Source organism: Arvicanthis niloticus, chromosome 24 (genome assembly GCF_011762505.2).
Source record: "Arvicanthis niloticus isolate mArvNil1 chromosome 24, mArvNil1.pat.X, whole genome shotgun sequence".
Taxonomy (NCBI): domain Eukaryota; kingdom Metazoa; phylum Chordata; class Mammalia; order Rodentia; family Muridae; genus Arvicanthis; species Arvicanthis niloticus.
The window spans coordinates 19,420,060-19,447,603 of record NC_133432.1 but is presented as its reverse complement, the minus strand read 5'-3'; the positions used below and the strand labels follow the sequence as shown (position 1 = coordinate 19,447,603).

At 50.3% G+C, this 27,544-nt stretch overlaps 1 protein-coding gene across 3 annotated transcripts; it reads left to right on the top strand.

The window, feature by feature from the left end:
* The first annotated feature begins 224 nt into the window (after positions 1–224).
* On the top strand, positions 225–23,735 carry Stx2 (syntaxin 2). Of its 3 annotated transcripts, none has more exons than XM_076922991.1 (11): positions 225–410; positions 9,254–9,331; positions 11,932–12,031; positions 13,162–13,236; positions 14,280–14,353; positions 15,697–15,805; positions 16,732–16,805; positions 16,907–17,044; positions 19,254–19,364; positions 20,326–20,450; positions 21,832–23,735. In XM_076922991.1, the coding sequence occupies exons 1-10, from the start codon at positions 381–383 to the stop codon at positions 20,404–20,406; spliced, it is 870 nt and encodes a 289-aa protein (XP_076779106.1). In that variant the 5' UTR covers positions 225–380; the 3' UTR covers positions 20,407–20,450; positions 21,832–23,735. The 3 variants fall into 3 exon arrangements, with proteins under 3 accessions (XP_076779106.1, XP_076779108.1, XP_076779107.1); XM_076922993.1 differs by having other exon boundaries at positions 9,259–9,331; positions 21,832–22,011; XM_076922992.1 differs by lacking the exon at positions 20,326–20,450 and having other exon boundaries at positions 246–410.
* Positions 23,736–27,544: the final 3,809 nt, after the last annotated feature.

Sequence of the window (27,544 nt, the reverse complement as noted above, 5' to 3'; positions counted from 1 at the left end):
CTGACCTAAAGCCCCATCTCTTGAATGTTTTAAGTAAACAAAACGAGCGAAAGTGCAGAAACCAGCAAGGGCGGACAGTGTGTTAAACAGTGCAGCCACGCAGCAAGAGGACTTTAGGCCAGGCCCCGCCCCCAGATGGAACCACACCCACTTCCCCACCCCCTCGCGACGACCCGCCCAGGTGCCCTGGGTCCCGCGGGAGGGGGTGGGGCAGGCGCAAGCGCAGAGAGCGCGGGCGCGGTTGCCGTGGCAGCGCCTGCCCGAGGGAGGGCGGCGGCGCGGGGCCAGGACCCCGGCGGGCAGAGGCGGCGACGCGGCCACCCGAGAGTGTGCGGCGGGGCAGCTGAGCGGCAGGGGCCCCGCCCTGCTGGCCGGTGGGGATGCGGGACCGGCTGCCCGACCTCACGGCGGTGAGCAGAAAGCCGCATAGCGGTCCGGGCCGGCGGGCGAGCTGCTGTGGGTCGGGGCAAAGACCCCAGGAAGAACCTGGAGAGTGGGGGTGGAAAGTCTCAAGGAGGGGAGTCCAGAAGCAGGACCCTAGGAGGAGCCTGAGTAGGGGACCCGGAGGGGAGCCCAGGAGGGTCCCCTGGGGAGGGAGCCCCGAGGAGGAACGCCCGTGGAGGGAACTGGGCAGTGTCTTTAGGAGGGAATCTAATAAGAGGGTTCTAGGTGTCCCGGGGCCTCCAGAGGCTTCGGTGTCTCCAGGGGTGGTAGGGCGTAGTCTTCAGGAAGGATCCAGGCAGCCTCCTAGCAGGGTCCCAGGGAGTGAGCTCTCGGTTCTTCAAGAGTCACAAGATGCACAAGAGGAACCCAGTCGGTGTTTCTGAGCAGAGTCTCAGGGGAAGGGCTCTAGTCCCTGGGATCTTCAGGGTTGTTAGGGTGGGGTTTCAGGAGCATTCCTGGGAGGTCTCCAGGAGACCCAGATGTGGGCTGCAAGTGGCGTCTTGGGGGACAAGGCTCCTGGTCTTCCTTGGGTTCCAAGGGTCACAGGTTGTTGGGACTCCCTCCAGGTGTGGGCTGTGGGAGAGAGGTTCAGGGCTGGTGCTGAGAGCATCTTAGTCTTGAGGTACACTTCTGGGCGCAGATGCTGGTAGGTGTCTGGGGTGGGTTCTCTCTGCCTGCCCTGGCACTACTCCCGTGGGCTGATGTTTGGGTCGGAGTCCTTTTGGCCATCTGACAGGGTTGATTTCAGTGGGTGAGAGTGTTCAGTGGCTCAGGGTTTTAGAAAATGAGCGAAGGGCTAGGCTTGGATGCCTGCTCAGAACTCACCATGGCACTGCCTGCCTGGGTCTTTTTTTTTTTTTTTTTTTTCAAGGCTCTTATCATAACCTCTCCAACTGCCTGCCCCACCCTGGATGGTACCCTTTCCTACTGCTTTGTTTCATGGCCTGATACAGAATGCTGTGCCGAGTCCCTCACAGACACCTCACACAAACCTGGAGCTCAAGGGCTAGGTACCTGCTTTGGTCAGCACTACCCACAGCCACCTTAGGTGTCTTCCCAGTGCACCAGGGACCAGAACTGTATCTATGTTTTAACACAGGGCTTTGGTCACTAGTGAGCATCGCGGTAAGAGAAGAGCTGAGCTTTTAAAAAGGGCAGTGGGTTTGCAGTGTATATCTGCATTTGCAGTGGGGAGTTACTGTGCCCAGTTTTGGGGTAGAATGTGACATTCAGGACATACATGCAGTGCAGGCCCAGTCAAGGCGATTGGCCATACCCTTTCAGGTGTTTATCATTCCTTTGGGCTTTGGGGTGAGGACCTCAAGACCAGCCAGGCTGTGGTGGCACACACCTTTAATCCCAGCGCTTGGGAGGCAGAGGCAAATGGGTCTCTGTGAGTTCAAGGTTAGCCTAGTTTACAGAGTGAGTTCTGGGACAACCAGGACTACAGAGACAAGCCTTGTCTTGAGAAACACACACACACACACACACACACACACACAGAGGACCTCAAGACCCACCTCGATGGCTACTTGCAGGCATCAACCACAGTCATGTTCTGCGATGCAGAACATTGGAAGGCATTCTTTCCATCCAGCTGGACCCCAGAGCCACCTCTCTGCACTGCTCCCTCACACCCTTCCTAGTCACTGTAACCAGTCTATTTTCTTCTCCCTTGAGCTCAGCTTTTAAATGTCTACACACGGAGCATCTGTGTTTCCGTTCTGACACGCTTTATGACCTTCACAGGCCTGGGGGTTTGTGTGTGTGTGTGTGTGTGGGGGGGGTGGTCCTTGGCTCGATTGAGGTAGAAACCTGGGAAGGAGAGCAATTGCTTCCAGCGCTGGACTCTTGGCAGGTTTTGACAGCCTGGAGGAGCAGCAGCAGGTGGCGCCCTATAGTGTCACAGCTCAGGTACTAGGAGTGGGGGTGGGGGGTCCTGAGCAAGTGTACTTGGGCAGCAGGGATGCCTCAGACCTTGACAGCTCTTTGGGACTGTTCCAGTGACTAGGCGCCAGATCTCTTCTCCGCCGCCAGTACTTCCTTTTTAAATAATTTATTTATTTTTATTTGACGCTCTTTGGTGCTTTGCCTGCGCACATGTCTATGTGAGAGTGTTGGATCCTGCTCCGATACTCCTCTGTGCCTTCCTGTTACTCCCTGGAACTGTTGAGCCGTTTCCTTCTATGCAGTCACTGACACTTTTGCTGCCCCTGCTGCTGCTGCTGACCCTGGTCTCCCGGTCCCTCCCCTATGGCTGCTGTGACTCAGTGTGCTGTCAGGCTATCTAGTCCACTGTCAGAGCGTGCTGCATCTGCCTTTCTCCACGTCAGCAGCCCCCTCCTGCACTGCTGCAAATGGGTGGGGCAAGACCACTCTAAAGAAGCTTGTATAGGGCAGGGCCAGAATGGCCCACCGACCCAAGGAGCACTGAATGAGCTGGGCAGCCTGGTTATATAGAAAGTGCGGACCAACCACAGACCTCGGTTGCAAATGAAAGATTGTATTTGCACCACCCCAACACTGCCTCTTTGGGATCCACCAGCTGATGTAGCAGGGGAAATGGTTACAGGGTCATCCAGAGTTCACAAAGGCCTGTGGTAGCTGAAAGTTGAGTGGGGACTAAAACCCCTGGCAGAGGCTGTGCCATTAGGAGCTGGGGCACTCAGCTGATGGCATTGTATAGATTTCTCAAAGCGAGCAGTGTTGAACATGGCTAGTGCTGGCTTGGGGTAGTCCAGATGGCCGGTTGTACTTTTGCTTAAGGCAGCTGGGGACAGACAGACAGACAGACAGACAATTGCCCCATCCATCAATGTCTTTCTTTGCGTGCTTATAGGAAGCTGAACATGAGAAAGAATGCTTATGATAAAACCATAAGAGCCTGTCATTGTCCCTAACCCTGTTTATCAGTGCTTTAGTTGTATGCATCATTTTCCCAGGTCCCCAAGGAGAGGGTCCTCCTTGTTTGCCTCAACTTCATCCACTGTGACATGACCAGCTTCCAGGTCCATCTATACTGCTGCGCACGAAGCCTCGAACTTTTTTCAGGTTGAAGTGTCTCAAAAGCAGGTTGACTTCTTTTTTTTCATGCGTTCCGTCTGTGTGAAGATGCCACCACTGTGAATGTGGTGGTCACTGTGAAACTGGAGTTTGTGTTGTTAGACTAGCCAGGAGTTGAGACTGTCCAGGCCGCTAGAATCAAGCAGACTTCTCTTGTAAAATACAACAGTGGTGTCTGCTAGCTCCTGCTGGGTTTGCTTCTGCTGTGACAAACACAGCCTCTGGTCTCTGCATAGCTGCAGCCTCTAAGCAGGGTGTGAAGCCCACTGCCCTAAGGCCTGGATTCTTAACCGTTTCCGCTAGTGACCCCTCTCTTTTTTTTTTTAACATGACCCTGCATATATAAGTGTAAAAGAGATGTACAAGTGGAGCATAAACTGATGGTGATAAATCATGGGTGTGTCTTAAATACTTCATCAGTGCACACACGCTTGCCGTTTATCAAGGATGACAGCAAATAAGACATACATTGCTTGATTTTACATAAAGAATTACATCTTGGCTGAATATTTGATACTGTAGGATTCAGAGCACAGCGTGGATATTTTGGTTTTATGATACCCAGTGCCGAAAAGGCCCCTCCATGTAAATGATGAGCAGAAGACAATGGCAGATGTTGCCTAGGGGCAGAAATGACAAGGGGCTCTACAGAAGTTGTTGAGAATTCTGTCCTGATCCCAAACCGAACTCATAATTTTTTCCCCTTTTTTTCCTAAATGAGACTCAGTTCAGCAACTCAAACAGCAATAAAAAAGAATCCATACATTTTTATGTATTTGCACGAGTGTGCACCAGAATACATGAGCGTGGAAGTCAGAAGGCAACTTGTAAGAGCTGTTTCTGTCTCCACCCTTTGAGTCTGGAAGTCCGACTGAGGTCAGGCTTGATAGCAGGCACACCGACTTGCTGAGCCCCAGGAAGTCATTCTTTATTCCAGGATTTCTAGGTGGGCTGGAGAGATGGCCTGCTTGGTTAAGTGTTTACCTCGCAAGCATGGGGCCATGGGTTCAGTCCTCAGAGCTTTTTAAAAGACACCATTGTAATTCAAACTCCAGGTAGGTGGAGATGGATCCTTGGGGCTCTGGGCTAGCCTAGCCTACTTTCAGAGTTCAGGGCTGTCTAAGACCCTCAGAAAACAAAGATGCCAGTGCCCCAGGAGTGACAGCTGAGGTTGTCTTGTATGTAAATAGAGGATGACAGCAGTCTTTCTGCCTCACAGAGAAGTGTGTGTCTGATACAAGAACCTCTGGGACAAGATTTGACCAGGAGAGTGACATAAGCTTAGACTTTTAAAAAAATTGTTTATTTTTATGTGCATCGGTGTTTTGCCTGTATGTATGTCTGTGTGAGGGTGTTGGCTACCCTAGAACTGGATTATAGACAGTTGTGAGCTACCATGCTGATGCTGGGAATTGAACCTGTGTCCTCTGAAAGAGCAGCCAGTGTGCTCTTAACCACTGAGCCATCTCTCCAGCCTGGGCTTACACTCTTAAAACCTACTAGGTTTTATGTTTTCAGAAAGTTAGAAAGAAACTTTCTCCTTCCACGTTATCTAAGTGCTGCTTTTTCGTAGATAGGACATGGGGTTTGATTTTATGGTTAAATGGCTGAACTGTGGTGACCATGGTACCCCAGAGTTTGAAGTTTCCCAGAAAGGTTCCTCATTAGCTCTTTATGCATCCTCCTGAGACAAAGGCACTGGTGGTAGTCACCTGTGAAGGACTTAAAAAAAGTAGGTCGTTTGAATGGCCACAGTTGTATTGTTTGGGAGGTAGAGGCAGGAAGGTCTTGAGTCCCAGATTAGCTTGGGTGACATAGGAAGACCTTATTGCAAAAGAAGATTAACTATGGAGAGCAGTTTGCATTCGGAGATTTTGTGCAAGCTGTCTTGCTGCTCTGAGGGGTGCTTCATGCTTGGCTCCTCTGCTCATTTTAACACAAAAGCTGGAGCAACTTGCCTGGGATCGCCAAGACTATCTGTCCAGAGCGATTTCATCTCGGACCTCCCGGATGCATAAGCACAGATAGAGTCCCGGGTCTGAGCTAGATGGCACTGGAGACAGAATCAAAGTGAATTGGCTGCATGCAGTGGCGTCCCATGGTCGAGGGAGGAAGACTGAGGAGGAGCCATGTGTTGCATTTTAGGACGTTAGTAAATCAGAACGGAACAGGTCGTGTATAAGAGTTTGGATTTTTCCATAGACGAATTGTTTCCTGTTTTTGCTCAGGATGTATCTGAACTCTATGGCCTGAGAGCATCTGCCATGGCTGGACTTCCTCTTGACTTCTTGGCTGCAGGATGGGTCTGCTTCCTGACAGCTACCCTAGCCTCTGTAGCCCTGTGTATCCCCTCTTTCTCTCTGCCTCACTCACAACTTCACCACCAGGAAGTCTCTGTCTGGCTTCTCTCAGTGTCCCTGGCAGTGGATACCTTCTGTCCCAGGGCAGTTTGGTTTCTCTCCCTGTCTCCCTCTGATTCTGTAATCACCCTTTCTTGAACGGCTGCTTCAAGGCACAAGGCAGTGTGCCTTCGAGACTCTGGACATGTTTCAGGCCATGGCTCATGCTCAGAAAAGATCGCCAGAAATGGTGTTCTTGAGGGGCTTACAGCCTCTCCCCACCCTGACCCTTCCCTTTCCTCCTTCCCTCCTTCCTTCCCTCCATCCTCCCTTCCTCCTCCCTCCCTCTCTTCCCTCTTTCCTTCCTAGTTTTCATTATCTTTGACCTGCTGTATATCTCAGGCTTAGAGTTTATTCTGCAGCCTAGTTTAGCCTCAAACTCAGGATCCTCCTACCTCACTGTGTTGTACAGAGTAGCTTCAAGTGTGTTTGGTTTTTTGTTGTTTTTTTGGGGGGCCTCTCTGTGTAGCCCTGGCTGCCATAGAACTTGCTCTGTAGACCAGGCTGGCCTTGAACTCACAGAGATACACTTCCCTCTGTCTCCTAAGTGCTAGGATTAAAGGCATGTACCATTATGGCCTGGCTTGCCAGCTTCAAATTTGGGATCCCCCTGCCCCAGTTTCCAAAGACAATTTGAGGCTTGAGGTGTGAAATCGGGGTGCCAGCACCTCTGAAAACCATGGCCAGGATTTCTCTTTGTGTCTCATAGATTCTGAAATATCCATCTTTGACATCTCCATTCCCAAGGATGCAGAGCTCCTGGGCCAACCTCTGCTTTGCTCTCAGCCCTCTGTCTTCCCTTGGTGACTGATTCAGCTTAATGATTTTGGGTCCCCCTCCTCTGGAGTGAGCCACCCTAACAAGGCATGGCAGTGCCCCTGTTCCAAATGTGGTCCCCTTGCTGAGGACTGTTGGACAGCTTGTAATTCTTCAGCACTGTCATTCATTCCAGACATCTGGAGAGCAGTGTAATGACCCACAGCATGGGTCAGGCTCTCAGGGAAAATCACACAGAAAGGGCTGGGGAGACAGAGTGCAGATGTGTGGTCCTGAGAAGCAGAGAGGGGGCTGCGCTATGCTTTGTGGATATAGAAGGCACCCTCTTAGGTGATGTCCATTTTTCATTAAACTGGTCCTGGCTGTGTGGTGTCCCTGGTGACAGAGGTTTCTCTCACACTCCTGTGTGTGTGTTAGAGCAGCACTCCCAGCCTTAACTAACCAGCCATGTGGGAAGAGCTGATCATGCCTTAGTGAGGGGCCTGTGTGGAACCAAGTGGCTTTGGGGGTGAGGGGGTAGGCACAGCCTCTCTGCTGACTGGCCTGGAGCTCACTATGTAGATCATGCTGACCTCGAACTCACAGTAATCCCCCAGCTTCTGTATCCTGAGTGCTAGGAATTTAAAAAAACAAAAACAAAAGGTGCACCAGCACTTTAACTTTGACCACGTTTCTTGAATTCACAGATTTTTCTTAGCTGAGAGGTGCAGTGGTATCTTGTGAGCAAGGTTTCCTGGGTGGTAAAAGATCTGTATGTCAGGCCTGTAGGGTAAAGGCTGGATGCCCCCAAGCAGTGGAGGTTCCTAAGATGCCTTTCTGGGCCTGGCTGCTGGAAGGGAGGCCCAGCTAGTGCTGACTCATGGGGCTGGCTGCCCTGGAGGATGGAACTCAGCAGGTACCTCCCTTGTGCCTCCTGGCAGGCAGGGCTCAGCAGTAGGACTTAGAGACCATCTTCTAGGGGCCACTTATGTCAGTCCACAAAAACTGCTTCTAGCTAACTTAGACTTGTCTGTGCTGCTAGAGGCTTGCGCAGCCTGGAAGAAAGGCTTCCCAGTGGGTAGCTGCCCAGGGAGGACCAGCACCTCTCCAGCATCCTCTGCACTCAGGGCTCCAGGGAGGCCTCTGAGGCAGCAACCGGGCAACTAGTGTGTCATCCAGTGTTCTCCCGACCCAAGGCCATGCAAGGCTTGGGAAGGGCCTGGCTCTGTTGTCCTGGACCCCGCCTCATGCTGTTTCTAACAAGTAGCTCCATTCTAGCTGTGTCTTCTCCACTGTTATTGATTCTGTCTTCCTCAGCTCCTCTCTCTCTGTCAGTGTTTATTATTATTAAACTCAGTGTGCGTGGTCATCACCCGCTTAGAAAGTACAGATGCCTGCTGGTATACCTTGGAGGTTACCATGCACGCAAAGTTTCTGTTTGTTTTTGGATAAGGTCTCATGTTTCCCAGGCTGGCCCTGAACTCACTCTGTAGTGGAGCTGATCTGAAACTTCTGACCATTCTGCCTCTGTCTCACGAGGGCTGGGGTTACAGGGGTATGCCACCAAACTCAGTAGCACTTTATTATTTTCATGTATTGTTTTTAAAATTTATTTTACTTTTGTGTGTATGAGTGTTTTGCCTGCACATATGTCTGAACCACATACATGCCCGGTACCCAAGGAGGTGGGAAACTTCCATGTGGATGCTGGAAATTTTACCTGTTCTTTCTAAGAACAGTAAGTACTCTTAACACCAAGCCAATTTTTAGTCCCATCCTCAGTAGCCTTTTAAATCTTTACAGAAAATTTTTTAAAAAAGATTTGTTTATGTAATATATATATATATATATATTTATGTATATATATATATGTATAAAATGTGTGTATATATATATGTGTGTGTGTTTTTTTTGTTTGTTTGTTTGTTTTTGTTGGTTTGTTGTTTGCCTTCAGGTCCATCTGCACACCAGAAGAGGGTATCAGGTCCCATGGGACTAGAGTTATAGAAGTTATGAGTCACCCTGCGGGTGCAGAGAATTGAACTCAGGACCTCTGGAAGACCAGACAGTGCTCTTAACCACTGAGCCATCTCTCCAGCCCCCACCCTCAGTAGCATTTTAAATCTTCACAGAAAGTATAAATATTACAGGGATAGAAATTTAGCCCGGTGTTAGAGCCCTGAGTCAATCCTCAGGATAACCGTGTGTGTGTGTGTGTGTGTGTGTGTGTGTGTGTGTGTGTATGTGTGTGTGTGTGTGTGTATGTGTGTGTGTATATGTGTGTGTGTGTGTGTGTGTGTGTGTGTGTGTGTGTTAATGTCTTCATGGAGACAATCTGTTTCCAATGCCCTGACTCTGGTGAAGATGAAAACACCTTTGGTGGGAATCCGGCCTTCATTATTGTCCCCAGCTCCCCCCTTCCCCTGGCCCATGTTCTGTCACCTGTCACCAGGAAGAAGCTGCACAATGAGGTGGCTGCAGGCTCTGGAGCGTGGCTCCTCTGCTGCACCTGGTGTCCCGTGAGCTGAGGTGCTGGGGTCCCGAGTTGCTCTTCAGCCTTTGTGACACCTGGGCAATGTTTTCTGTTCCAGTGTAGGAAGAACGACGATGGAGACACCGCTGTCGTCATTGTCGAGAAGGACCGTTTCATGGACGACTTCTTCCACCAGGTTGGTCTTTAATGACGCATGGCCTCAGACTTCACCTCTGCCCGTAGTTACCTTCCGAGAGCAGGGTTTGTGGTCACATGTAGAACAGCACACCTGTGCACCCTGCAACTGCGCTGTGGCTCATGGTGGGAGCCCTGTGTCTTGACTGTGATCCCATGTGGCACTAGGGCCATCGAAGCCATATGGGAAGTCACCCAGCCACCCGGTTCTCCTTGTATCCCTGTTATGACTGCTGTGTGACTGCATTTTTGCTTGCTTTGATTTTGGAGTTTCCAGGTGATGCCTCACTGTGTGGCCCAGGTTAGCTTTGACCTTGCCACTCTCCTGCCTCGGCCTCCTAAGCATGGCTGTGTGTAAAGTTGTTTGAAATATGTAAGTTCTTGGGGACTTCAGTGCCATCAGTAGTTGATATCGAGACAGCTTCAAGTGACTGCATGCAGACAGTGGGAGGGAGGGCTGGGATGGAGGTGTTGGAGGGCATAGGACAAGCATGCCTGGGCAGGTGGGTCAGGGCCCCATCCTCACTGCTCTCCCTATGACTTGGAGCTGCAGGATCTCAAGCAATCCTTCCTCCCTTGGGAAGCCAACCACACCTCCGAAGTGGCATTTTAAAGGATCTCACCATGAAACTTGTGGCCTCTCAGGAACCCAGGCTTCTTAGTCCCTTGGAGGCAGGAATTCTGGCTTCTAGCTCAGTGCCTGGGGCACGTTTGCTGTTGGTCACCTGTGAAGCAGGTTACTCGTGCTCTGCGGCCATTGATGCACATGTTTTCATCTGGATTCCCCCAAGAGCCCAAGCTGTGTTGGCTACACACTTTATTTTGTGGTTCCTCCCGTGGACTGAGGGCTTAGAAAAGGAAACAAACAGGACTTGTTAATGAAGGGCCGTGGGGAGTAAAGGCCTCTAGGCTTTACCCATCATACAGAAGGATGCAGAAGACAGACTTCGAGCCTGACCAGGGAGGCTGATCAGGAAGAGACACCCTGATCACGGCAACTCTCACAAAGGAATACATTTCACTGGGGCTGGCTTACAGTTTCAGAGGCTTAGTGCATTATTGGCACGGAGGGAAGCACGGCTGCGTGCAGGCAAACATGGCGATGCAGAGATAGCTGAGAGTTCTACATCTGGATCCACAGGCAGCAGGGAGAGAGAGTGACACAGGGCCTGGCTGGAGCTTCTGAGACCTTAGAGCCCTCCCCTGCTGACACACTTCCTTCAACAAGGCCACAAGTCCTAATAGTGCCTCTCCCTGTGAGCCTGAGGGGGCCATTTTCATTCACACCGCCACCCCCAGGATAGCTTCCCAGCTCAAGTCTTAAGCCTGTGAAGACCTTGTTTGCCATGGAAGGCAGTATCAGGAAGTGGACAGCATATGGTGGCTATAATCGCATAATCATTTTAAAGTGAAGGGAGGAAGAGGAACTGGTGGTGGTCCTCCTGCCTCAGCTGCCACACTGCATCCCCATAGCCAGGTTATATTTAGGTCCAACCTGGATGACCCTCAAACCTCCTCATCTCATATCCCCAGTTGAATCTATATAGGGTTCTTTGCTATATAATGCACCAATTACAGGGGCCAGGACACCATCAGGTCCCCTGTTGTTGAGTGACCATAGAGTTTTAGAGATGTAAGTCCATCTGAATGAGTCTTGTAGTGAGTTGCTTACACCATGCAGAGATTCAGGAGGATGACTGAAGGGCCGTCCACCTGGATGGCGAAGGTTTCCTCTTGGGAGGATGTTCCCTTGACCCTTCTGTGGGTGTGGGGTGTTCACTGCTGACTCTGCTGTGTGGTATGAGTTGCATGCTTTAACTTAGCACTGTCTGTCGTGGTACTTGGGCTCCAGTGTAGGGATTTTTACAGCACATAGTTTTTGCTGGCAAAAGTTGCTTTAGACCTAAGAGTAGGATTCTGATAGATTTCCATTTTTACTACATTTTAATTGCATATGTGTACACATGTATGTGTATGTGTACATACACACGTGTGTACACTCATGTTCATGCTACAGTGTGCAAGTGGAAGTCAGGGCAGCTTTTAGGAGTTGGCTCTCTCCTTCCACCAGATGGATCCCAGGGATGGACTCAGGCGGCAAGCACCTTCAGCCATCTTGCTGGTTTGCTGATGGCTTTTTTTTTTTTTAAGATTTATTTATTTATTTCATGTATGTGGGTACACTGTAGCTCTCTTCAGACACACCAGAAGAGGACATCCGATCCCCACTAAAGATGGCTGTGAGCCACCATGTGGTTGCTGGGAATTGAACTCAGGACCTCTGGAAGAGCAGTCAGTGCTCTTAACCACTGAGCCATCTCTCTAGCCCTAACTTTTTTTTTTAAGTGACAATCACGGTGACAGCAGAAGAGATGTTCATCCCGTCTGTGGACGAGTCTCCCACTCCTTTCTCCTCCGGGAGGAGATGGACAGGGGTGGCAGCTTTGGCCTTATATCACAGTCAGTCAGTCTCTGTCTCTCTCTGTCTCTCTGTCTCTCTGTCTCTCTCTCTGTCTCTCTGTCTCTCTCTCTCTCTCTCTCTCTCTCTCTCTCTCTCTCTCTCCCTCCCTCCCTCCCTCCCTCTCTCCCTCCCTCCCCTAGGTGGAGGAGATTCGAAGCAGCATAGCCAGAATTGCTCAGCACGTAGAAGACGTGAAGAAGAACCACAGCATCATCCTTTCGGCTCCAAACCCAGAAGGAAGTAAGTCTGTGCCCTATCGGTCTGTCCTCCAGCTTCTCCTTAGATGATGCAGTGTGCTCATGTAGGTGACCACACCTAGGCACCCTTGGCATTCCAGGATTTTTTTTTTTTTTCTAAGACAAAGTTTCTCAGTGTAGCCTTGGCTGTCCTGGAACTCTCTCTGTACACCAGGCTGGCCTTGAACTCAGAGATTCGCCTGCCTCTGCCTCCCAAGAGCTGGGATTAAAGGCCTGCCCCACCACCGCCCAGCTCCAGGGTACCTTCATGGTGTTTGAAGGCTCCCGCTATCCGGCTGGGGAATGACTGCTAGGCATGATACAAAGTATACGTGAGTGTGCCCAGTGGGACTCTGGCACGACAGTGGCTCAGCCACAGGTCTGCCCTGTGTCCACACATCAGTTACTGAAGAGCAGCTAGCTCACCTGTGGTCCCTCCACTGCCCTAAAGGAGCTACTCTGCCTGTTTGCCGGCTGCATATTCTGCTTCCTCCTGGGAGTCTCCTAGGATCTCTGGTTTCCGGTCACACTGGGTTTTGTATGGCCTCCCTCACATCTATCTGTCAGGCTCTGGTTTGCTTCACCTCCTTGGATGTCTTAATGATATCACATCAGATTGCAAGAAAGACTCTGGGTGGGGTCCTCCAGAGCCTCCTTAGATGCCATAGGGGTTCAGACATGGCAGTGGGGGCTGCTGCTGTTAGTTAACTACAGTAGGTGACCTCCCACCCAACGAATGGCTGGACACCAGAGTAGGCTCTGAAGGTCTAGAGCCAGCTCTCCTGGAGAGTGGGATGCGTGGTGTGTCTGAAGGACCAGGAAGATAGCGACAGCAGAAGGGATTTCTGGCAGCTTCTTCCCAGGTGTGGTTGCGTGCATTCTCTGTCCTGGTGAAGGTTAGCATTGGAGTCAGTGTGCTGTTAGATGTCCGGATTGGGGTGAGCCCGCAGTTCTGTCTGATGACACAGTTCAGGGTCTACCAGGAGCTGGCCTGGACGTGGCAGTGGGGGCTGGGGGAGGCACACCTCGGCAGGGACTGAGGAAAGAAGGCTGGCTGCTCTGTGCTCGGCCTGCATGCCTGTATCTGCAGTGTCAAGCACTCCAGCTCAGATGCTTCATCTTCATCTTTTAAAGAAATCAAAGAGGAGCTGGAGGACCTGAACAAAGAGATCAAGAAAACCGCTAACAGGATCCGGGGCAAGCTGAAGTGTAAGTTTGCCTTCCTGGGTGCTGGTGGGTGTGGACGTTAGTAACTTTTTCCTTAGAGTTGTATTATTATTACATTTCCCAAAATGAAAACTGAGACTGCTTCTAAGTGGCTGGATATCTGTATCCCGTGCTAGACCTTATTGTGGCTCTGTAGGTGACGTTGGGCAGGTCTTTAAGAAAGGGGCATAGCCTTTATAGTGACTCGACGAGCTCTCAGACGGGTCTCTTAGCTAGAATGGACTTTCCAGCCCCTAGCAGCTCAGCCAAGATCACGATCTTCTGTGTTCAGCATGACCCCTGGGCTGGGTGAAGGTTGTGGTTTTTTGCAGAGTGCTTAAACAGAAGTTGCCTTCCTTGATCTATGAGGAAGACACATGTTTAACTTACAGAGACACATCAAAAGGAACAAATCCCATCTCCGCACACGCCCTCTTCTCAGGAACAGCGACTCCCAGGTGGCAGACACTCTGCCCAGGTCCTAGTGGGCTCCCGGCACTCCTCACTGGTCTCAAGGCAGACCTCAGAGTGTGCACCTTAAAAACAACGTCGTTCCCAGCATAACCACTTTATGTCTGATTCAGACTCATTACAGTGACTGGATGATTAACACCTGGCACACCCCAACTGTGCATACGATATACAAATGCACACACATGCAAATGAGCCAGAGCTTCATAAACACAAACACATACACACATGCATAAGCATAGGAATGTATAAAAACAAACATATAAGGCCCATGTGCAATTGCATACGTACATGTATGCTTGTTTGTTCATGGTTTTGTTTTTGTGTGTCTTTCTGTATGCACGTGTTTATGGTTTTGGTGTGTATGCATACATAAAACATAAGTGTTTGTGAATGTCCATCCACATGTCTGTCATTGTCCACATGTGTGCACAGTGTCATAAGCATTCCTCATGATGGGTAGTCTTTAGAGGACAATTTCCAGAGGTCACCTGTTCTTTAGTTTTATGGGGGAAGTTGAGGCCATCCCTGAGACTGATGTCATATCTGGGTGACTCTGTCCTGCTTCCTTCTAGCCATCGAGCAGAGCTGTGATCAGGACGAGAATGGGAACCGAACTTCAGTGGATCTGCGGATACGAAGAACCCAGGTCGGCCTTCCAGCCTCAGTTAAAGTGATGTGGGAGAAAAGCATTCTACTTTGGCCAGATTTATTTATTTATTTATTTATTTATTTATTTATTTATTTATTTATTTAAAATACATTTCAGATTGTATCCCCTCACCCAATTCCCCCCTTTGTCCAGATTCAAAGCAATTTCATTTTTGTTTTTTTATTGTGCTGGAAATTGAAGCCAGCACCCTGCACATGCTCAGCAAGAGCGCTGTCACCGAGACGCATCTGAGCCGGTTGTTTGATCTTTACAGTCACAGTTGCCCTCACTGTCTCTGCATGTGGGCTGCATCTCTTCACTGTGAAGAGATGATGTGGCCGCCACACGCTCTGTGCCACAGAGCAGAGCACCAGGCAGATCATCCAGATGGTAGTGCTTTGTTTATAATCAACGGTTTTCAACCTTCTTTTTCTGTTTTACAATTGGTTTTGTTTTGTTTTTAAGGATTTATTTATTTGTTACGTATACAGTGTTTTGCCTGCATGTACACCGGGTGTGGCCCTCTGCCAGAAGAGGGCACCAGATCTCACTATAGATGGTTGTGAGCCACCATGTGGTTGCTGGGAACTGAACTCAGGACCTCTGGAAGAGCAGTCAGTGCTCTTAACCTCTGAGCCATCTCTCCAGCCCGGTTTTCAACCTTATTAACGCTGTGACCCTTTAATACAGTTCCTCATGTTGTGGTGACCCCCCCCCCCCCCAAACCATAAAATTATCTTCATTGCTACTTCATAACTGTAACTTTGCTAGTTAGGAATTGTAATATAAATATCTGATAGGCAGGATTTCTGATATTTGACCCCAAAGGGGTTGTGACCCACAGGTTGAAACCACTGGTCTTAACTATTCAGGGTTTATGATTGAAACTGGGAAGCTCAACCCTGCTTGACCAAGCCTGCCAGCTCAGGGCAGTCCATGTGCTTTCCAGCTGGATTTCACCTCTGATAATGCCCACCCTCCAGAGGTCATCAGACTGCCCCAGGCTCCAGCTTATTTGTTGTTGTTACTGGTGGTGGTGGTGGTATTTTGTTTTGTTGAGACAGAATCTCACTATGTATCCCTGGCTGGCCTGGAGCTTGTCACATAGACCAGGTTGACCTTGAACTCACAGAGATTTACTTACCTCTGCCTCCCCAGTATTAGAATTGAAGGCATGTGTCACCATCCTGGTGGCCCAGGTCCTGTATCTCCCGTTGCCAGTTTTGCTCTCACTTTCTTCTGGAATGGAGTAATGGTTGGAGCTTCTTAGTCATAAGTTCTACCTCTTTCAAAGGAAGGAATGGCCCCCATATAGTAACACTGTGTTCTCCATGTTCTAGCACTCGGTGCTGTCACGGAAGTTTGTGGACGTCATGACAGAATACAATGAAGCACAGATCCTGTTCCGGGAGCGAAGCAAAGGCCGCATCCAGCGACAACTAGAGATCAGTGAGTAGGGCGAGGGTGGTAGACATGCTTTAAGGAACCTTTCCATCAGATGGTGCTCCCACCTCTAACTGCACCGTAAACTCAAAAGCCCTTTGCTGAAGCCTTTGCCTAGAGTCAGCCAGATGTGTTATGTGTCCTAAGCTTCAGAGATCCGAGTGCAGGGCAGTAGTGGCTCATTGCTGGCGCTATTATTTCACATGTTCAGAAAACTTGCAGTCCTGATTTCTTCAGGCATTTCAGTGTCCTGCAGCCCCTCCTACCTGGCTGGAAGATGATCTTCCATGTGTTCGCTCATCCAGTCGTCAGATGCCACCTTCAGCTTACCTCCCTCTGGCCAGAAGCCCTGTGGACCTGTGGGAGAGCATAGCTACTCCTCTCCATAACACCAGGGTGGGTTTGTGACACGTTCGGTCACATTTCTGCCACATTAACCTGCCCAGGAAAGTATCTTAGAAAGGGCAGGGAAACTCTGTTGTTGACAACGTTAATGGCTCAGTTAAGGCTTACTGAGGCCGTGTCTTAGCTAGGGTTTTATTGGTGCGAAGAGACACCGTGTCCATGGCAATCCTCATAAAGGAAAACATTTAGTAGAGGCTGGCTTTCAGTTTAGAGGCTCAGTCCATTATTGTCACGGCGCGGGAAGCATGGCAGCATGCAGGCAGACATGGTGCTGCAGAGGTAGCTGAGAGTTCTATATCCGGATTGTCAGGCAGCAGGAAGAAAGAGTGACATCGGGCCTGGCTTGAACATCTGAAACCTCAAATCCCACTCCCAGTGAGGCACTTCCTCCAACAAAACTACACCTCCTCTAATAGTGCCTGTGAGCCTGTGGGGCCACTGTCATTCACACTACACACTCCCCCAGTTGAGCAGCCCTGGCTGCTACGCCAGGCTGCATCCTCAGTGCAGTTCCCATTGTCTCTCAGCTGGGAGGACCACCACTGATGAGGAACTGGAGGAGATGCTGGAGAGCGGGAAGCCGTCCATCTTCATCTCGGATGTGAGTGCCCTGGCGTGAATGCACACGCTTACCTAGATGGCAGGTCTTTAGCTTACCGGCCAGTCTGAAGTTAGTAATACTTTTCCTTTTATCTTCCAAAGATTATATCAGATTCACAAATTACTAGGCAAGCTCTCAATGAGATCGAGTCACGCCACAAAGACATCATGAAGCTGGAGACCAGCATCCGAGAGCTGCACGAGATGTTCATGGACATGGCCATGTTTGTCGAGACTCAGGTAATGAGGCATCTTCTCCACAGAGCCCGGTTGTGGAGAGTCTTGTATGCAGCCTGCTCTGGCCAAGACAGCCACGGCTTGGGATCCAGTCTCAAAATTCAAGAGTTGATTGCGGTGTCAATGCTGAACTATACGCTGCAAGTATACACTTGCTCATAGGACACTGGGTAGTTACAGGGGCCGTGGGACACTTCCATACAGGCCAGCTATTAGACAGCCACAGGCCACAAACATCGGGCGCTTGTTCACGGTGAATAATGAGATCTTTAATCATCTGTGGTGGATTTTAGGGTAAAATAAAAGGACATCCAGAAACTGTACTTTAGCCATGTGTATGTGTAAGTGCAAATACATGTGAACACACATCATGTGACCTCAGCTACTTATAACAGTGCTCCCAGGGGAAGGAGGTGGCCAAGTCAAGCACCCTGAAGTCAGCAGGACCCTGAGGCCATTGGTCTTCCTCTCTTGGGGCTCTCTCCCACAGGAATGACTAGGCAAGGACTGGGGCAGTAGCTAAAGGCTAACCTGGAGGGTAAAATCAGGAGACCACCCAGAGCCCACACTCATTCTGTGGTGTTCTTTCCTGCCCTGCAGCTCAAGCAGGGAGGACCAAGAGTGCATGCAAGTATAAAATAGAGACATCGGGTTGTATGTGTGCACATATGATGTGCTTGTACTGACGCAGTCGTAGTGGGAGCCTGCAGAGACTGGACTAGTCTTCCCAGGGTTTCCAGACCCCTCAGGAAAGGCTGGGGCAGACGAGAGTACAGGTGGCCCCAGGTTCCTCGCTCCCTTTGTGAATCAGCTTTTGGGGTGCTTGGCTTATAGGCAGTGATGTTCTGTCATATCCGGGATACAGCAAGGGTTTAGAGTGCCCATCCCCACTTGCCCTGCTAGCCTTGTGAAGAATGGTATTTATTTTGGTGAACTTTATCATGAAACTGTGAAAATCTCAAGTACCATACACCCATGGAAGACATACCAACAGTTCATGGAGGCAAAGATAGGCCCTGATGGATTGGCGTTGGGTACCAGTGGGCAGGGATGGGCACTGATGGCCAGCGGTGAACATGTGTGGTGGCAGGGATGGGCACTGATGGCCAGCAGTGAACATGTGTGGTGGCAGGGATGGGCACTGATGGCCAGCAGTGGACGTGTGTGGTGGCAGGGATGGGCACTGATGGCCAGCAGTGGACGTGTGTGGTGGCAGGGATGGGCACTGATGGCCAGCGGTGGACATGTGTGGTGGCAGGGATGGGCACTGATGGCCAGCGGTGGACATGTGTGGTGGCAGGGATGGGCACTGATGGCCAGCGGTGGACATGTGTGGTGGCAGGGATGGGCACTGATGGCCAGCAGTGGACATGTGTGGTTCTCTTTGATATGGAATGGACCACTTGCCACTTGGTCTAAGAACTGAGGAGTAGGGTATCTGGTGAGTTTGCAGGAAGGTTCAGAGAGAAAGCAATAAGAATGGCGGATTGATTTTGGAAACACAAAGCTCTGTAATAGCACAGGCTTTATTATGCCACCCCCTGTGTGGAGTACGAAGCGTCATTACACAGCCGCTGTTTGTGGCCTTACTTCCCTGTAAGAAGCCTGTCACTGTGTTACATTGATAGTCCAGAGACAGGACTTACTAGTGCATCTGTTTGTGAATGACAAGTCACCTGTCCATCCTTCTCCAATGCTTTGCTATTGGCTGCCACAGACTCTGTCTCCTTCTGGACGGGACCCAGGTAATGTGCCCCTCCCCAGGTAATGTGGCATCTTCTCCATTTTCATCTTTGACCATCAGTTCATCCTCACTCCAGGGCTGTACTTATAGTTTGTTGGTATTGTCAAGATAAACAGTGGTGATTTTCTGTGTGTCGGAGAAAACATCATCCTTAGCGTGCGGGATGATTGACTGCCCTGAGCCTGCGGCCCTCCCTTTACCTGTGTCCGAGAAGAGTTCACCTGTCAGGTCACATCTCATTTGTGGACAGTCTTCACCTTCTCCATTGCTGCCACCCCCTTTTCTGCTGCTTCTAAAACATGAATGGAATTGGATTGCTTTTGCTGTCCCATCTGCACCAGCCTAGCACTCCTGCGAAACCGTGAGGGGTCCTGTCTCCATCCCTCTCATGCTGGGCTTACGTAAGAGCTATCTCAGGAGACATGGCAGAGCGATTTGAAGTTTGCTGAGTTTGAAATTTGTTTGCAGGGTGAAATGGTCAACAACATCGAGAGAAATGTGGTGAGCTCTGTAGATTACGTGGAGCGCGCCAAGGAAGAGACGAAGAAAGCCATCAAATACCAGAGCAAGGCCCGGCGGGTAAGTCGCTCTACTGAGGGTGGAGCCCTGGGCTGGTTTCTGCTCCCTTGGCTTCTAGCTGTGGAATGAGCAAAATGCCTTAAATACATGTTTTATTTTAAAATCAAAAGTAATTCTTCTCACTAAAGTTCCCTAGGTCGATTGGCTTATTTGTATATTAGCCACTTAGTGGGAGGAACAAGCTGATGGGACTTGGGTTTTCCCTAAAAATCACTGGTGGTGCATTGTCTGTTAGAGCTGTTTGCTTTGTTAGGTAACTGGCTAGCTGAGGCTGTGGGCAGGCCTGGTGTCTTGAGTAGGAGCCTTGGGAGGCAGTCTTAAAGATAGCCGTCCCTTTGCTTGGGCTTCTGTCTTGCACCCAGACTGCCCCAAGGCAATTCTGGAGCAGTGGATGTTACTGGTGCAGAATTGGATGTACTCTGCTAACTTGAGTATCTCCCGGAACATCTCTGGAGTTCGGGTTTGAGTCCCATGTTGCTGCTTGCAGAAGTGCCAAGGATGCTGTCTGCTTAGCAGTGAGTTGTAACACCTTTGTCCAAATCTTCGGATTAAGACACATGGGCATGCAAATTCTTTGGGGACAGCTGAGGGCCTGCAGAGAGCATCACTGCCTCGTGCAGGCGGGAGGAGGCATAAGCAGGCTAGGTTTCCCAGACAGGGCTCTGACTTCCGGGCCTCCTAGGAAACTGTACTGTGTTCCAATCCAGCAAAAACTGGTATGAGTCTGTTATGTGCCCAGGCAAAAGCTAGTGTTACTGGGTTACATAGCAGGCTGACTCTAAGAGGCCTGACCTCATAGATCAAGACACTCTGGGAAGTAAAGTCTGCTCTAGATCTCAGTAGAGCCTGTAACTTAGAGTTCAACATGAGTTCTGGCAATCGCTTCGCTCCAGTGAAGGGTGCCCTTGACCATGGCAGTGTGCAATCAGTGTGGTGTAATCAGCCTGCTTTTCTTTGACAGAAAAAGTGGATAATTGCTGCTGTGGTGGTAGCTGTCATTGCTGTCCTGGCTCTAATCATTGGCTTGTCGGTTGGCAAATGATTGCGTAGATGGTGCTGGGTGCTTGCCTCTCCCTCAGGGTGGCAGTAAGTGACTAATCTACTAATTTACTTATTAACCTCCGCAATCAGCTAGTAGTGTTGTTTATATGCTCAAAATTCACAGGGGCTTGTCCACTGAGCCCTTTGCTTCAGGCGTTAGTGGCCTCTGCTTACTGAGGTGACACAGGCCGAGAGGCCACTCAGCTCGGCACAAGGTGGCTGCTCCCTTGCTGCTCCCAGAAAACTAGTGTAAATGTTGCAGTTCAAGTTACATTGTAACTTTTGGGATAATGGCAGCAACTACAAAGGACTGTGAAATGCTCTTAACTGCTCAGTTCAGTGGGACTGAGAGAATGGAACTGCACTATGCATAACAGCAACAGAACAAACCCTTCTCAGGTCCCCTCCTGGCAGCATCTGTTCATTGGAAAACAAACCTTGATATTTAATTAGCCGCCTGCTAGTTTCTGCAGGACCCCGAGTGTAATACAGCCAGTCTAGAAGGGTTCCTTTTGTTGGTCATGAACCTTACATCCCTGGGTCCTAGTGATTCCCAGCTGTACTGGGTCATCCTTGTGAACACTGGACTGCTGCTTCTTAACAATAGTTTTTCACTATGGCAGAAAGGAGGCTCCCCAAGCTGCCGTTCTTACGGCCTTTCCACCCGAGAGACTTCTCTCTTGATTCGAGCACCCACCGGGTATGGATGCGGTTGGTAGGAGCCCCGCACCACTGCTCAGTGCAGGCTGTGGGGTTGCACAGAGAGCTCTCATCCTGGGACAAGAAGGACTTGCAGCCCCTCGTCTGTTGCCTGGGAGGTTCACACACATCTTCCCTGATGCTCTCCTGCTAGTCTGCTGAAAAAGATGACAGATTGATTTTTTTTTTCTGCTACAAAATGGGATTTTTCAACATTTTCATTACTTTGTAAAACCATGCACTTTTGTGGTTTGTTTTGTTTTCCTGTAGCGCCACGAGGTCAGTTATGCTGTGAAAATGGTCACAAAGGTCCGATGGTGGCACTCAGCATGACCAGGGAAGCACCTGCTTTTTGTGGGTGCCCATGGTCTCTTCTTGCTAGGACGCAGGAGAGCAAGTCTCATCTTCTACCTTGGGTCAGCTGGCCATTTGCTGTAGTGCCTGTATATAACATACACAGGCGCACACTCACACACATACACGTACACATACACACATGCATGCACACGCAAATGCAGCATACGTACACAATCCTTCTTTCCTTCATGAAACCAGACCAGACAGCTGGGCCCTGTTAAAGAGGTGGTTTTCTGTTCCCTTCTGTCTCACCTGGAACATGTTTCCTAATGATGGACCAATGTCGCAGCTGCTGAGTTATAGTGGGGCATCATGGGACGGTGGGCTTGCTTTCTCTCTGCACTGCAGACTCCTGTCTCTTTTCTTGCAGAAGGTGATGTTCGTCCTCATTTGTGTAGTCACTTTGCTTGTGATCCTTGGAATTATTCTAGCAACAGCATTGTCATAGCAACCGCACCCCAAGAGCTCTGTGTCCTCGGAGACTCCGACCACACCTGCAGCTTAGTCAGCGTCCTGTCCTTCCACGCGTGAGCCTCAGACCCCAGGGCGAGCTCCGAGTGCTGAGTGCTGAGGTTTTTCTTGGTGATGAAGAATCAAGTGCTGCAGAGGTTTCATACCATGAGACACCTCGAGCCGAGTGGATGTGACATGCCAGCCCAGATAGCCTGGGTCTCTCTGAAGGACACCACAGAGAGTTCACAATGGTGGCCTTGCCTCAGTAGCTTTGAAATAGGAATGATTGAAAAAGTCTAACTTTTAAAGAAGATGTCAGTGTTAAAAATGTATGTTGTGTTTAATTAGGGTGTGCTCTGTGCTCTCGGCTGACAGTGCTGAAGAGGAGGCTTTGTGCCGGGCCTGATCGCTGTTCATGTCTTGTTTGCAGAATCATCACAGAACTGTTTTGTAAGGCATCTGTAATTTTAAATATCTGTAAGTTAAGTTCCTTAATATATTAACATCTAAACTCCCTTTTCTAAGCTAGACACTGCCTTGTGAAGGACAATGGGCCAGCCCCAGGCAGCCATGTACAGGTTGCTGTTGTCACTGAAAACATGGCCTCACAGCCCCTCAGGGCCCTTCTTCAGTGCCTTCTGGTGACCCCAACTGGGAAGTGTGAGGGTCTGAAAAGCCTTGAATGTCGTTAGCTCATGGAGGGTGACAAGTATCATGTGCGGCACTCACGTTGCTCTCTTCCTTGTTCACTTGTGCTGATGGAGTCTCAAGGCAAGGTGACGATGATGACAGAACCAAGAGTTGGTGCTCACTAAACTCAAGGGAATGGTCCTGGGCACAAAGCCACTCCTGGACAGCTTCTGAAGGACCAGATCCTCAACCCTACACCCACAAGTACCCAGAGTTCCTAAGAAACCATGAAGTGTGGTATAAAGCTGTGCATTGTTTTACACTTGTGAATAGGTGGCCTAGTGACTGCGTATCTGTCAAGACCAAGTGTGTGAAGGACACCATGCCTAGTGAACTCTGCTGATTGCTGACTGTGTGTGTGAGTGCTCGCTCTACCCCAGCTTCCTCTGGTGGGATCTGATGTAGCCATGCTGATTCGGAACACCAAGTATGAGCGCTACTGAACTATCTAGAAACCATGATCCTTTTAGTGGTGAGTGTGCCACACTGTCACCTCCTCACACTGCCCAGTCTGACACCCCACATGCTGAGCGAGAGCTACTACAGTAGGCTGGGCTGTGTGTCCTGGTCCAGAGCTAGCCCGCAGTGGAGACACCCCTGGCTGATAGCTCACACTTCCTGCCTAGGAGCTCACACTTCTTGCCTGGGAGCTCACATTTCCTGTCTGGGAGCTCACACTTCCTGTTTGAGAGCTCACACTTCCTGCCTGGGAGCTCACACTTCCTGTCTGGGAGCTCACACTTCCTGTCTGGGAGCTCTGAAGATGAAGCTGTGTTTGTTCAGCTCCCCCCAACCCCCTCTGCTTCAGTGCCATCGGCTTTAGCTGCAGAGGACACGCATACCACCCAGGCTTCCGCCACCCACAGCCAGGTTTCTTTCAAGTCCAACCTGAGCCCTTGGCCTGCAGTGTGCTCACCAAGTGCTCAGGAGGCCTCTTGACCAGGCAGGCAGCCGAATCTGGTTTTCCAGTGAAGCAGGGGTGAGTGAGTGAGTCAGCGCTCCAGATGTCTCTATGCTGACTTTATAGCCTATTTAAAACTACCTTTACAGACTCCCTTGTTACTTTTTCCAACCATTTCTTCAAACATTTTGTGTTTACATTAAAAAGTTCTCAGAGAAGCAAACAAGAAATTGTTTCTGCCTCATCTTTATAGTAGGGCATTTGGGGAGATCGCTGTTCTGTAAGAGCCCATTGTGTGATACTTTCTGAGGAGACATGAACATGTCTACGCACTCCAGATAGGAAGCCATCACAGACCAAAGTAAGTCTAAACACACCGTCGGTGTAGGCGTGTCTTCCAGGCAGCAGATGTCAGTCATCATCCCGAGCGGAGTAGAGCAACTGAGGCGATCACTGGAGACCTGCCAGTGAGGCCTGGAGGGCTGGGCACAGGCTGACTGGGGCTTGGCGCTCTGTAATAGTGTAACTGCCTGTTCATTGCCCAGAGACTGCTCTGTGGTACAACTTGTTCTGAGTTTTCATGCAACAGGCTGCCCAAGAGTGGTATACACTCTTGTGAGTGAGCATGGTAGAGTCACTAGTTCACCAAGGGGATTTCAACGGAATCCTTTCTTGGGTCGCCAGGCGGCCTCTCTACCTGAGGTCAATAGAGATTCATTTCCTGTAGGATTCACCCTGACTCGAGGGAGTGTGATAACATGGGAGAGGGCCCAGGAGTCTCAACCTCAGCCCAGTCACTGGAGGAGAACCACATGAGTCTAGGGCCCAGGTACAGGCACAGTGAAGCATGTGTGTGCTGGGGGCCTGTTTAATTCCAGCACCTGGAGTTAAGCCACAGTGACCTTACCCCACCTTGCCTTTCTGTTTTATCAAAACACTCCCACCAGGCTTGTGGAGCTCCTACCTGGAGCGCCTTAGCTTGGCCCCAGTTCCTCTGCAGGAGCATGGCCTCTCTCCAGCCAGCCATAGAAAGAAGGGAACAATGCCAGCTCATCACTCCTCTTCATAGACCAGAGAGTTTTCTGTCCCTTTCTACCTGGACAGGTGTGACAGTCTGGGCCTCCTCACCAAGGCCCCACTGGCTTCAGTGTACTGTGTCGTAAGACATGTGCGACAACCATGAATGCCTGCACAGCAGTAGCTGTGAGCCTGGCAGGCCCACCGTGCTGGGAGCAGCAGAAAGCACCCAAGTGAAGGCCCTGTGGGAGGGATCCAGAGGAGGAGGGCCAGGAGCCCTAGAGCTCAGAGGTGTTGCTATGTTGGATTTGGACTGTTCAGAGAAGAAAGGAAATGGGAAAAGGGCTTTGGGGCAGTGGGTTTCTGGGGTGGAGAGCCACAGGCTAAGGCAGCACGTGGAAAGGTGGGTGGGGACATGCCCGACGGTTTAGTCACACAGGAGAAGGCTGCATCAGTGTTGGGCTGCAGAGGTCAGGAGGGAGACACCTTGAATGTGTGTGGTGGAAGGTGAGGAGTCGCAGGGGCTGGGAGCCATCGCTTCTGACTGACCGTTGGTTCACTCACCATTAAAAGACATTGTCCTGACTGCCATGTCGGGCCGAGCCATCACTGAAAAAGAGCAGAGAGAACCCCTTGTGAGCTTACTGAGTGTGCCAGTGACAACTGTGGACAGGACAGAAGGTACTGGACACTTAGTCTCTGCTTCCTGCCCTACCTTGCTTTCTGGTCTTTACTTCTCACCCTGCATTGCCTCCTGGTCTTTTTTTTTTTTTTTTTTTTTTTTGGTTTTTCGAGACAGGGTTTCTCTGTGTAGCCCTGGCTGTCCCAGAACTCACTCTGTAGACCAGGCTGGCCTTGAACTCAGAAATCCGCCTGCCTCTGCCTCCCAAGTGCTGGGATTAAAGGCGTGGGCCACCACCGCCTGGCCTGGTCTTTCTTTACTTCCTGGCTTTACTTTCCACCCTGCACCATTTTCTGTTTCGCCCTAACCTCCACTTCCAACTTGGCTTTCTTCATCAGCTTCAGTTCTCAGTTCTCGTCCTGCTCCGGTGTGGTTGACCCCAGTGACTGCTGTAGAAACACTTGGTTTAGTGATGCTGGCTTTACAATGACGGAGCCCAGCACCTTCCTAGACACCAGCCTTGCAGCCTGGGGAATAGTCCAGCCGTCCCCACCTCCGCCCCCTCCCCTAGGCTGAGGCCAAGGCCTAGCACCAGGGACCCATTCCTGAGTGTTTTAGACCACACTCCCCTGTCCTACCCAGCTGTACCTCCTGTACCCTGAAGTACAGTTCCCCTGTATTGGCTGCAGTGACTTCTCTGTTCATTATAACCCTACAACCAATGCCAAAAGCAGAGTCACAGAAGAGCAGAAAGCAAGGGTCAAGATGAAGACAGATGCTAAGCCAGGCAGGAGCCTCTGGCTATGACATCAGGTCTCGTGGTCCTGCCCAAGCTACCTACGTCAGTACCATCCTTTCCCACTAGAAAGTCATCTGAGCCCCACATGGTATCCTGTGGGGTATCTCTTAAGACATAACTTTTTTTAAACTATATTTTGTATGTATGAGTGTTTCACTTGCATGTATGTCTGTGTCATATGTGCATACAGTGCTTGAAGAGGTCAGAAGAGCCTCACAGCTGGTAGAATTGGAGTTACTGACAGCCTTTATGTAGGCACTGGGAGTAGAACCTGGGTCCTCTGGAAGAGCAGCCAGTGCTCTTACTGCGAAGGGTGGATCTCTCCAGTTCGGGCACAGACATTATTTTTGAAGGCTGTGTGTGACATGGGCAAAGCCTCGGTCACATCTCCCAGACTGAGTAGCTGTCATACCCTGGTTTTCCAGGTGCTGGCAAAATGATTTGCTTTGAATGTCTTTTGCCAGATTTAAGCTCTGGGATGGGAAACTCTCCCTGAGACACCCATGTGGCTTACTCCCGCACTAGTCTGGGGCCTTGGCTATAAGACCACCTGCTCAGAGAGGCCTAGCATGGCCTGTGCCTTTATAGATACCCCTCATCCCTGCATCTCTCTCCCCCCCCCCCCCCCACCATTCTCCATTTCTTCGTAGGGCTGTCTCAGCTCTCCACACACACGAGTCACTCGTGTACTGTCTGCTCCGGCCAGCAGGTGGCAGCATTGCTCACCATGCCCTCTGTACTATAAGGCACACTGATAAAATGATTAAGGCTCAGAATAGGAGCCACCATCTCCAGTATCTGCTCGGGTCCTTGCAGTTAAATACTATAGCTGCTTTAACGCAACGACTCAACTCCTTCGTTCAAGTGTGGGCAAGCCCGGGAAAAACCAGCGAAGTGAGCTCTGTCTAGAAGAGGTGTGTGTTAAAGGGATTTTTTTTTTCACTGTGATAAAATACATGGAAAACAGCTGAGGAAGGGTTTATTTTGGCTCCCGGTTTCTGAGGTCTGGCAAGAGTGGCCTGGCTTCATCGCTTTGGGACAGAGGTAACCGGAGAGTGTGACAGAGGCAGTTTACCTTAGTCAGGAAGCAGAGCGACAGGGAAAAGAACCAGGGACAAAATAACTCTACAGAGACACCCCACTCCTCACCCCCATTCCCTACCCCCATTCCCCACTCTCCACCCCTACCCCACTCCCTACCCCAACTCCCATCCCCCACGGGACTTTGTGCTAGCTATTTTTTTTTTTTTTTTTTGGTTTTGTTTGTTTGTTTTTTGTTAACTTGACACAAGTTAGAATCATCTGAAAGGAAGGAAACCTAACGGAGAGAAAATGTCTCCCTAAGATTTACCTGTGTGAGAGTCTGTGGCTCATTTTCTTGACTGATGATTGATGCAGGAGGGCTCCGCCCACAGTGGGCGGAGCCACCTCCGAGCAGGTGGTCCCGGGTTCTATAAGCAAGCAGGCTGAGCAAGCCACCAGGAGTAAGCCAGTAAGCAGTATCCCTCTGCTTCAGTTTGTGCCTCCAGTTTCCTGCCTTGAGTTCCTGCCCTGGCTTCGCTTAGTGATGGACTTCGAGCTGTAAACTGAATAAACCCTTT

Coding starts and splice junctions, on each gene's coding strand:
- Stx2 (XM_076922991.1), top strand. CDS start 381: ATGCGGGACCGGCTGCCCGACCTCACGGCG. Junction 13,237..14,279: donor GATCCGGGGCAAGCTGAAGT/GTAAGTTTGCCT, acceptor GCTTCCTTCTAG/CCATCGAGCAGAGCTGTGAT. Junction 14,354..15,696: donor TGCGGATACGAAGAACCCAG/GTCGGCCTTCCA, acceptor TCCATGTTCTAG/CACTCGGTGCTGTCACGGAA.